General features: G+C 41.3%; 1 protein-coding gene across 1 annotated transcript in view; it reads left to right on the top strand.

Moving 5' to 3' along the window:
• Positions 1 to 475: 475 nt before the first annotated feature.
• Positions 476 to 11253, top strand: part of LOC131929810 (protein naked cuticle homolog 2-like) — a gene marked incomplete at its 5' end in the record, with an annotated part of 31866 nt that continues 21088 nt past the window's right edge. Inside the window, 1 exon segment of the mRNA XM_059286199.1 lies at positions 476 to 618. Within this exon segment, the coding sequence (XP_059142182.1) occupies positions 476 to 618 (143 nt within the window).

The raw sequence follows: 11253 nt of genomic DNA, 5'->3' as shown, positions 1-11253 counted from the left end.
CTATCTATCTATCTATCTATCTATCTATCTATCTATCTATCTATCTATCTATCTATCTATCTATCTATCTATCTATCTATCTATCTATCTATCTATCTATCTATCTATCTATCTATCTATCTATCTATCTATCTATCTATCTATCTATCTATCTATCTATCTATCTATCTATCTATCTATCTATCTATCTATCTATCTATCTATCTATCTATCTATCTATCAGTCTATCAGTCTATCAGTCTATCAGTCAGTCTGTCTGTCTGTCTGTCTATATGTCTGGCTATCATCTATTATATATAATATATATATATATATATATATATATATAATATATATATATATATACACTAAAACATGATTGCAATATATTTTTAAGTATACAGTGTATAACATCATTTATCGTTTAATAATTATCGCTGTCACGTCATTCCCCCCCCCCCCCCGCCCCAACCCCACCATTTGCTTTTCACTCTAGAATGTTTCTTTGTGAGCGCTGATCTGAACAAAAGCATCGAGGAGACAGTGAGGGCGGACATCAACAAGACCATCCACGAGAGCATCTGGAAGAAAAAGTCTGGCTACAATGTGGCCAACTACAACGTGGATGAAACGCTCTCTGTGAGTACTGTGGGTTGTTGTTTTTGTTATATAGACGTGTAGGCAGACATTCGTGAATGTCTTCCTTAACGTGTCCATGTATGTGTACATGAACACATGTACAAATGTCTTAGCAAGTACATAAACATATTTTCATAGGAGCAGGACATTATCCCACCCCCCTCGTCAATTACCCTCCGAACACCTCTCCCCCCTTGCAGCAATTACTTCCCCCCCCCCCCCCCCCCGCCTAGTTAGGGCATGGGTTAGATTTAGGGCTAGTGTTAGGGTTGGGTGTAGGTCTACAGTTTGGATTAGGGTTAGCTATAGTTTTGGGGTTTGGGTTAGAGTCAGGGTTCTTCATCATGTTTGGAGGGGGGGGGGGGGGAATCGACAGATTTTGGGGTAATGTCCTAGACTCTTTTTCATAAGACTCCACTACTGCACACATTCATCTAAAAAAAAATGACCTCAATAAACGCAACTACAAAAATGTCTTTACAAACATATCCACCGAAGTGTACAACAAAAACACCAACAAAAGCTTTCAGCAAAATATCCAGATTGCCTACACAAACCTATCTACATTTGTACACAAATATCATTAAATTCCACTCAAACAACCCCAGACACAAGAATACACGATGTTTTGGGGCATGCTGAGAAAAGTATCCACAGATTTACATTGGTCTAGGTTAATTTTTCAACGGTGTGAATTTTATCTTAAGTTTGGTGTTTAGTTCCCTTTCAAACCTGGCGGTCCATTGCGGCAAGTGACGTCACTTGTTTATGTGACCTCGGGATATGTAGAAATAGTGTGGTCAGCACCATGTCCAGCCAGCTTTACTTTCCCTAACGTTAGTCAGATACCCATCAGAGCTTGGTGGACTCAGGTACTTGAACCCGGATTCGAACTTGACTTTCTGGTTAGAGATCACGTCACATTTTGGGAATACAAGAACAACACAAAAGTCAGAGTCATAAATTTGCTGTCCTTACCCTACCCATAATAACGCTATACAATAAACAAAGCATAAAACCCACCTTTCCTGTTAAATAATAAATGCACAGTCCATACATCTATGGCAATATAAGTTTTAAAAAAAAGAAGTTGATATACAGTTAATATATGCAGCTTTTTTACACAGGCGTATTGTTTTAGTTGTCGTAAAATGTATTTTTTTCTCCTGCTTATGTCACTGTACTGGGGGGGGGGGGGGGGGGGGTAGGTGAAGTGTTGCTTTATGTGTTTGGGGAGGGGGGATGAAGTGGTGCTTTATGGGGGAAATTATTAATGCTGTAACTTCAGCGAAGGTGTGGACGAGACGAGAAGGGAATTGTGTAACCGTTAATTTACCTAATAAACAAAAACCCCGGGGTCACGTGATAAAGTATGGCAAGGTGAAAGGTCAGCGTGAAGCTAAAACAAAAGCTTTTAGTTGCAACTGTTTGTTGGTTTTTTTTTTGGTGGGGGTCGGGGGGGGGGGGGTCGGGGGAGAATTCCACATGTTGATCTCTGGCCTTTCGTCTGTTGTGTCGAGAGTGAGAATAATGGCCAATTGAATTGTGGGAAATAAATCTGTGTTTTACAATAGCACTGTCTGTGACTTTTTGTTTTGTTTTCTGTACTTCAATGGGGGTGGGGGGGGGGTGGGGGAGGGAGGCTTATGTGCATGGAGGCCATGTTGATTTATGTTCCTACCCAGAGAATTTTTTTTTCATAATGCAAAGTCCACACTAGAATACTAAGGTCAATCTATTATCCAAAACAAACACACAAAAAAGGTGCCAAAAGAAACATTTTTTTTACTATTCGGGTCGAAAGAAAAGTCCCGTCCTCCTCCGCCCCCCCCCCCCCCCCCCCCGTTCAGATATGAATAGAGCATGATGGGTTCTGGTTCCTGCTGGCTAAACCAAGGTACTATTGTCCTAGAAGTTTGAGAAGGTTTACGGTATCTAGCAAGTGGTTTGAAGAAAACATTGGTTGGATGTGGGTTTGTGCTTTCTTTTCACGTAAAGCTATTTTGTTGGGTCTGCCATGATATTCTGTATAGTAAGGAGAGGCGGGTTAGAATTGAGTTTATGATGCATTACTCATCCTATTGGCCAGGATAAGTCTGGTGTAGTGACCAGTATAGCCCAGGTGTATAACTCAGCCCACTGACCAGGATAAGACCGGTACATAACTCAGCCCACTGACCACCCACTGACCAGGATAAGGCTGGCACATAACTCAGCCCACTGACCAGACATAACTCAGCCCACTGTCCAGGATAAGGCTGGCACATAACTCAGCCCACTGACCAGACATAACTCAGCCCACTGACCACCCACTGACCAGGATAAGGCTGGCACATAACTCAGCCCACTGACCACCCACTGACCAGGATAAGGCTGGCATATAACTCAGCCCACTGACCAGGATACGGCTGATACATAACTCAGCCCACTGACCAGGATAAGGCTGGCACATAACTCAGCCCACTGACCACCCACTGACCAGGATAAGGCTGGCACATAACTCAGCCCACTGACCAGGATAAGGCTGATACATAACTCAGCCCACTGACCAGGATAAGGCTGGCACATAACTCAGCCCACTGACCAGGATAAGGCTGGCACATAACTCAGCCCACTGACCAGACATAACTCAGCCCACTGACCACCCACTGACCACCCACTGACCACCCACTGACCAGGATAAGACTGGCACATAACTCAGCCCACTGACCACCCACTGACCAGGATAAGGCTGGTACATAACTCAGCCCACTGACAGACACCCTCCTGCTACCAGCCCCACGACTGGCACCGTGCCAACTTTGTGTTAACGTTGGCCCCCAGACTTACCGACTTGTGCTGAAATGACAGGTCCTTTGAAGTGCGTTCACCTCGGGTCAATCGTGTTTGGAAGGTGTGTGTTTGTGTATGGTGCGGGGATGGGGGGGGGGGGGCTGTCATACGTTTAGTCCAGGACACTGACAATAAAAGAGGTTTATAATAAAATACTTAAAAAAAACTTTTTAAAAAACCACGTTTTTCTTGTGGACTAAAAAGTAGAAAATAACTATTTACATACATTTGATGACAAAAAACGTGGGTACGTTCACCATCAAATTTCCCGACCCATCTGCCCGACCCACGTTTTTTGTCATCAAATGTATGTAAATAGTTATTTTCTACTTTTTAGTCCACAAGAAAAACGTGGTTTTTTAAAAAGTTTTTTTTAAGTATTTTATTTTCTCCTTTTTAGTCCGTTGCTACACATGAAAAACGTGGTTTTTAAAAAAGTGTTTATAAATACACGGACTAAAAATCTTGAGCGACCAGGATTCGAACCTGGGTTGTCGCGGCCACAACGCGAAGTACTAACAACTATACGATCACGGCCAGCGCGCTCACATCGATTGGGGCCGAAGTAACTGTGTCATTAGGACTCCAGTCTTGTCGGTATCTTTAGAAATCATGTCCTCAATTTTATGGTCCTTGGGGCGTAATTAAATTAAGCTAATTACGGTCACTAATTGCTAGTTTTTATGATTGCATCTGAAATTGTTAGGCGAAAGTAGCATGCATGCCAAATTTCAGGTCTCTAGAGCAATCAGAAGTGGGCTAATTTTCGATGTCAATTTTAACAACAAACACACGCGAAGCTGAGTTAATAAAAACGTGTTAAAAACAAAGAGCCATTACCGTATTGAATAACTACATTTACCATAAGTTCAAAGGAAAGCTAAACATTTATTTTTTTTTACTTTGTTTTTAATTACGTTAAGCTTGCCATTATCAATGTCATGCTGTTGTTTTGAAATACAAAAGAAAATAAAAATAACTTTGAAGTCACGTGTTCGACTGTTGTTGATATTCACAGTTTTCATGTAGGACCTCGGCCTATCTGGTCTTAGCCTTTCACAGAATAACCGTAGTCAGAGCCATAGAATACGGAAGGGCTATAAATGCTAATTCTCTCCCTTTAGTGTTGTGCCGATTTCGGCCCGCGAGTAGCCGGCCCTTTATGGCATTATACCTTTCCCCTCGCCCGACCTCAGGTTCAGCCCCCCCCCCCCCCCCCCCCCCACGCACGTTCAAGCGTGCTTGGCCACATTGATGATGGTCAGCATCGATTTACCGTCCAGCTAGTGAAAACGTGCTCACTCCTTTCTCTTTATTTCCACGGCCACCACCCTCCACCCCCACCCCATCATCGTGATCGAGGGGGTCATTCTAATTGAACGGAGGAAAAAAAAACACAACGTTAACATTCATGATCCAATCAAATGATCGCATCGCTAACCACGTGCTACGATATGACCGTCGTGCTCCCCGGTTTCCGGTAAAGTTTAGCATACAAACATTTGGGTCGGTTCTTCGTTGTCTAGTCATGCAGTTTTATTTTACGGCCCGATGTTTGAGTCGAGTACTGGGTACAGTATAGAGATAAATTGGTCCAATTTTATGGTCCAATGTTTGAGTCGAGTACTGGGTACAGTATAGAGATAAATTGGTCCAATTTTATGGTCCAATGTTTGAGTCGAGTACTTGGTGCAGTATAGAGAAAATTGGTCCAATTTTATGGTCCAATGTTGTGAGTAGAGTATTTGGTGCAGTATAGAGAAAATTGGTCCAATTTTATGGTCCAATGTTTGAGTAGAGTACTTGGTGCAGTATAGAGAAAATTGGTCCAATTTTATGGTCCAATGTTTGAGTAGAGTATTTGGTGCAGAATAGAGAAAATTGGTCCAATTTTATGGTCCAAAGCTTGAGTAGCGTACGACTTAGGGCAGTACAGAGAAAATTGGTCCAATTTTACGGCCCGATGTTTGAGTCGAGTATTTGGTGCAGTATAGAGATTAAATTGGTCCAATTTTATGGTCAAATGTTTGAGTCGAGTACTTGTGCAGTATAGAGATAAATTGGTCCAATTTTATGGTCCGATGTTTGAGTCAAGTTTTTAGAGCAGTACAGAGAGAAAATGTGTCAAATTTTATGGTCAAATGTTTGAGTCGAGTACTTAGTGCAGTACAGAGAGAACATTGGTATAATGTTGGAGTAGAGTAGGCCTACTTATTGCAGTGCAGAAAAAAAATCTGGTCCAATTTTATTGTCCAATGTTTGACTAGAGTACTTTGAGTGCAGTCCATAAAAAAGTAAGAGTTTAGCCTTAGGTCCAATGCTGTTGAGTTCTTTGTGCAATCCATGTAAAAAAAAAAAATGAAATTTTATGATTAGATGTAGATCTATATTTGTATTCTTTTTGTGGCTGTCATCAGTACTTCAAAAAATAAAAAAAAAATAAAAGAAACAACAAAAGCGACACGAAGCGAGGTGGGTTTTTTTTTTTTTTTTTTTTTTTTTTTTTTTTTTTTTTGAGACCATGCTTCAGATAAGAGCGCAACTTGACAGGCTATCGCATCAAAGGGGGGCATCTTCAGACGCTTCAGACAATCAAAGACAACACATTAAACTCGATTGAAGGCCAGCCGACTTGCCGGACGTCCGCGCTTGTCTTTGTGTTGCTGGAGTCTGGGTTGTTGTGGTTTTTTTTGTCGTGCTGTTAGATGTCGTCGTTTTTATTTGTTGATGGTGGGGGATGGGGGGTGTTCTGAAGTTGGTATCGTTTACTTGTTGAGCGAAAGGGTGATCTCGTTGATTTGTTGATAAGGATAGGGGGGTCTAATATTGTTGTAGTTTACTAGTTAAATTACTTGTTAATTGAGGGGATAGGTTGAATAATTGGTTGATTTGGTGGTGGTAGGGGGTGGGGGATCTAGTATTGGTCTAGTTTACTTGTTAAATTATTTGTTAATTGAGGGGTGGGGGGTAGGTTGATTAATTTGTTGATTGGTGGTGGTGTGGTGAGGTCTAGTATTGGCCTAGTTTACTTGTTAAATTATGTTAATCGGGAATTATGGGCTGGTTAATTTGTTCATTGGTGGTGGCGTGGTAAGGTCTAATAATGGTCTAGTTTACTTTTTTAATAATGGTCTAGTTTACTTTTTTTAATAATGGTCTAGTTTACTTTTTAATTGGAGAATGTTCTGGTTTAATTGCTGTGGGGAGGGGAGTGATATTGGTCTAGTTAACTTATTGCTTGTGGGGGTATAATGTTGTCTAGTTTACTTTTGGATTGGAAGAATATATTGAAGCTGATCAAGTCTATCTATTGTTTGGACTGGTGGATGTTTTGATGTTCCTCTGGATAACTTAAGATTTTTTTAGGATGACCCGATATCTGTTTAATTTACTTCTTGGTTGGTAGGATGTCTTTACGTTGGTCTGGTTTAATTGGTGTGAATTTCATCTTAATTGGGGGTTTAGTCATCTTTGTGTAAGTGAAGCTCCCTTTCGAACCTAAAGGTCCATGGTGCAAATGAAGTAGAGTTCACCTGTTTCTGTGACCTCGGCATATGAAAGGATAGCGTGGTCAACACTATGCCCGGCCGCCTTTACTTGCACTAATGTGAATCAGATGCCTATCAAAGTTGGAATGGAGTCAGGGACGTTCTGCGGTCTTGAACCCGGATTCGAACTCGTTAACAGTCGTATGCTCTACCATTGGACCACGCCGTCCCACGCGTTCTGTTAATGCGCTAGTCAAAAGAGTTTTGTTATGTTGCTAAGTTTAATTGATTCAAAAAATAACTCTCAAAGGACTTACAAAAACGTGAACCTCGATACCTTTAACACGATACCTTGTTTACGAATACGTGAGTTTGGTTATTCAATAATATCTGGGGGGTTTTAACAACCCCCCCCCCCCCCAAAGTTTCTATAGGGTTGTGTAAGTTATCCACACCGCTACAGAAGATCAGATGTCGTAGATCTTGGCCATACCGGCAGTGTGAACTAGTGCAGTGGGGTAAAAATGTTTGACATGCAGTGACATGGTGACAGAGTAATAAAAACGATTGTCAAGACAGAACAATAGAGCCCTGTTGGTCCCTTAGGTAAAGTGTGGAAGGATCTGATAAGGACAGCTCCTTTTTAATTCAATGGAAGCAGACATTTTACAGACACCGAGTTAGGTACACATAGAAGATACATATATAACTTACTTATCGTACAGACAAGATACAGATACACAATAGATATCGTAAGACAGGAGGTACAGATGCAATACAAAATGTCTATTGTAAACGTGGTTACATGTCTAAATCAGTTATGGATTTACCTGTTGGCCCTACTGTTCTGTCATTACTAGCACTATTTGTTAAGTTATGCCTCTAATTTATACTACAACTTATTGTGGCAGTAGGCTATATTGTTCCGTTTTTACTAGAACTATTCGTAAAGTTACGTATATTGTTCTGGCTTCACTAGAACTGTTTTGTTGAATTATGTATTTTATTTTACATTTACTAGAACTCTTTGTGGAGTTAGCTTATCTATATTGTTTTGTCCTTACTAGAAACTATCATTTATGTTCTTTAGTCACTTCAAGTAGTTAGGGTAACACTTTATTGTCCATAAAACTTGGACCCGCTTCCTCACGTGACCTTAGAAACCTACAAAACAGAAGGACCACCTCCATCTTGAGGCTTTGTCTCAGGGCTCATCCATTTATGACGTCCACTATTCTTGACCCCCCGCCCCTTTTCTCAAGTGGACGTTCACATGGACTTGACACACCCCTCCCTTGTCCATTTGTTCCTGCAGAAGTTCCCATAAATTGAATAACCTCATATCATAGTCCAGAGGAAATGTCTGCCACATCCGGGTCTTTAATACAGCGGCTATGGGGGACAAGGGATCTCAGGGACACGAACTCAACAGATGGTGGGGGGGGGGGGGGGGGGGACGCACATCACTCCATCAGTTGACTGTCCTGGGGTAATGTGTGCAACTGGTTGCGACACCCCGGGGCCTAAACTGGAAGATGCAGGGGGGAGGGGGAATGTCTCCCGAGGGGGTTGCCAGCGAGTGATTTGTCACCCAGAGCCGGAGGTTACGTCACGTGCCAGAAGCTGCTCCCTGGGTCGTGCAGATGCGCTGGGCCAATTCTTCACTCAACCTCCCCCCCCCCCCTTTTCACCCTGGTCTTCTATATTTTTTACTTATTAAAAAATTGGTGCTCTAATTAATTATGCCTAATTATTATGCCTTCTAAAGACTGCTTTTTTGTTAGATGGAGAAATAACTAGGTTTTTGTTTTATCGTTATAAAGTTAGGATTATGGAATATTTGTTTGAAAATAAGGTTTGGGTAAAGTAACGTTATCACCAATAGATATTCAGAGAACCATATTTTTTGCAGTAGTTTCTTTGTCTAGGACTTAACAGTAAAGTATCGTTATCATCTATACCTATTCAGAGAACCAGATTAATTTTTGCAGTCGTTTCTTTGCTAGGGCTTACAGTAAATATAGTTTACATCGATACCTATTCAGAGAACAAGATTAATTTTCGTAGTCGTATCTTTGCTAGGGCTTACAGTAAATATAGTTTACATCGATACCTATTCAGAAAACCGGATTAATTTTCGTAGTCGTATCTTTGCTAGGGCTTACAGTAAAGTATCTTTACCTAGGGCTTATAGTAAAATAACGAACATTGTTTAGAGGAGCTGACGTGTTGCTCATTGTTTTATTTTGAAGACCTACTTCTTTAAGTCTCTCCCCCCTTCCCCTCCCCCACATCAAATCATACAGTGTGTTTGGACTAATAACACGGTGTCTTTTCCCCCTACAGTCATAGATATATTTACCCACGGGGGACTAGTATAGGAACGTTTATTGGCTTAGCTTGAATTTGATTCAAGTTCCTGGTTCGCTGTTCTCAATAGCGAGTGTGTGCGTGTGTGTTTGTGTGCGCGCGCGTGCGTGCTCGTGTTATTACAGTCTTGGCACCGTGCTACGTCACAACCGTCTACCATGTTTTATCTGTCGGCTGCGCGGCAATTGATCTCAACCTAAGCAAACGATATTTACCCAGGCGACGTTTGGTCCGCACGTCTGTTAGCCTATCACCGGCAGAAATTTCTAGAGGTCAAAGGTCGCACGTGTTTGATTTTTTTTTATCACACTTCGAAGAGTGTAAAACGCTGGAAGAGTGAAGAATAATGGCTGCCGATGGTTCATTTTTCCCTCATGACGCAGCTGTGGTTTATGACGTCAAATGACGCGTGTTACGATTTGAGCGTCAAACGGCTTGTCATTTTTATCTATTTTTAACACTAGGCAATAGCATTCAGTCTTAAAGGTGTGGAGGCTTTCTTAACATCCCTATCCAAACATTTTAAACCATTTCATTTCGCAGTATTGGTGGTACCAGAGTATAGACTCGCCAGAAAATAGGTGTGTTAGGTTGTTAGTGGTGTTGTAATCTCAGGCTTAGAGATTAGGGTTAGGGCTTTGATTAGGAATTAGGTTAGCGTTAACATGAGCAAGTCGTATTTGGTAAAACGCATTATTTGTATGTAGTTAACTATCAGTAACCTAACACCCCCTTTTTTCAAAGAAGATTCCATTATTGTGGCATTATCAAATACTGGTATAACACATCTACGTTTCTGTAGTACCGTTTAAAAAGAAATTAGCACGCTTTTTAAATGAACGATTGTAAGTCATCATATTATGTCAGTGGCGTAGCCAGGATCGTTTCAAGGGGGGGGGGGGTTTCCAATTTTTAGCCGGGGACAAACTTTCGATTTGCACCCCCCTCAGACTTTTGATTTGCACCCCACCCCCCCCCCCTCAGACTTTTGGTTTGCACCCCCCCCCCCCTTAAAATTTCGATTTGCACTTCCCCCCCCCCACCTCAAACTTGCGATTTGCACCCCCTCTCATACTTTATATATATATATATATATATATATATATATATATATATATATATATATATATATATATATATATATATATATATATATATATATATATATATATATATATATATATATATACCGAGGGTTCTATGGGGGGGGGGTTTGACCCCCCCTAACCCCCCCTGCCTACGCCACTGTATTATGTTATTTGACAGGTAAAGTTATTGGCTTATCGATTACAGCATCGAAAGCAAAATATTTCTAAAACGAATATAATGCGGTGTCTATGTAATCGAATTAAATTTTACCGACATCGAATCCCCACTGTGACTACCAATATCTTAAATATACTGCTATTATTTCAACTTTTTAAAATCCATTTCCAAAATATTGTAAACTTACTTGTACTTTTGTTTTGCCATTTCCGGGATATTGTGAACTCATCTATACTTTTTAACCATTTCCTATACATTATAATATCGCCTTCAATTTCTATTCCCATAATATTATTAACTATTAACCTACCTATAATTGGACCAATTTTCCAAAGATTTTCCACTTGACACTGGCTTACTCAATTAGTTTGACCTCTTCCCCCCCACCAACCCACTCCCCACCCCGTGGTAGATGTCGCTGGGGTAGCCCCATGGTAGAAGCGCGTGAGTATCTGAGTCCAATCGTGTAGCACCTGCCTCACCTGTCTGGCCCAGGTATGCCGACCTATTGTTCGCCGGCCTGAACGTGCTCGCATCGTGTCTATCTGCTCTCACGATAAGAGAACCACGTGTTGGGAGTCCGTTTGAATCCCACCCATCCACCCCTCCCACCCTACACTCCCCGACCTCTTAACCCCCCCTTCCCTCACTCCTTTACAATCTAAATGAGATCAGTACA

The sequence above is a fragment of the Physella acuta genome, unplaced genomic scaffold (genome assembly GCF_028476545.2).
Source record: "Physella acuta isolate Inbredline_101_S28 unplaced genomic scaffold, ASM2847654v3 ptg001679l, whole genome shotgun sequence".
NCBI classification, from domain to species: Eukaryota; Metazoa; Mollusca; class Gastropoda; family Physidae; genus Physella; species Physella acuta.
This window is presented reverse-complemented; position numbering and strand designations above follow the sequence as displayed.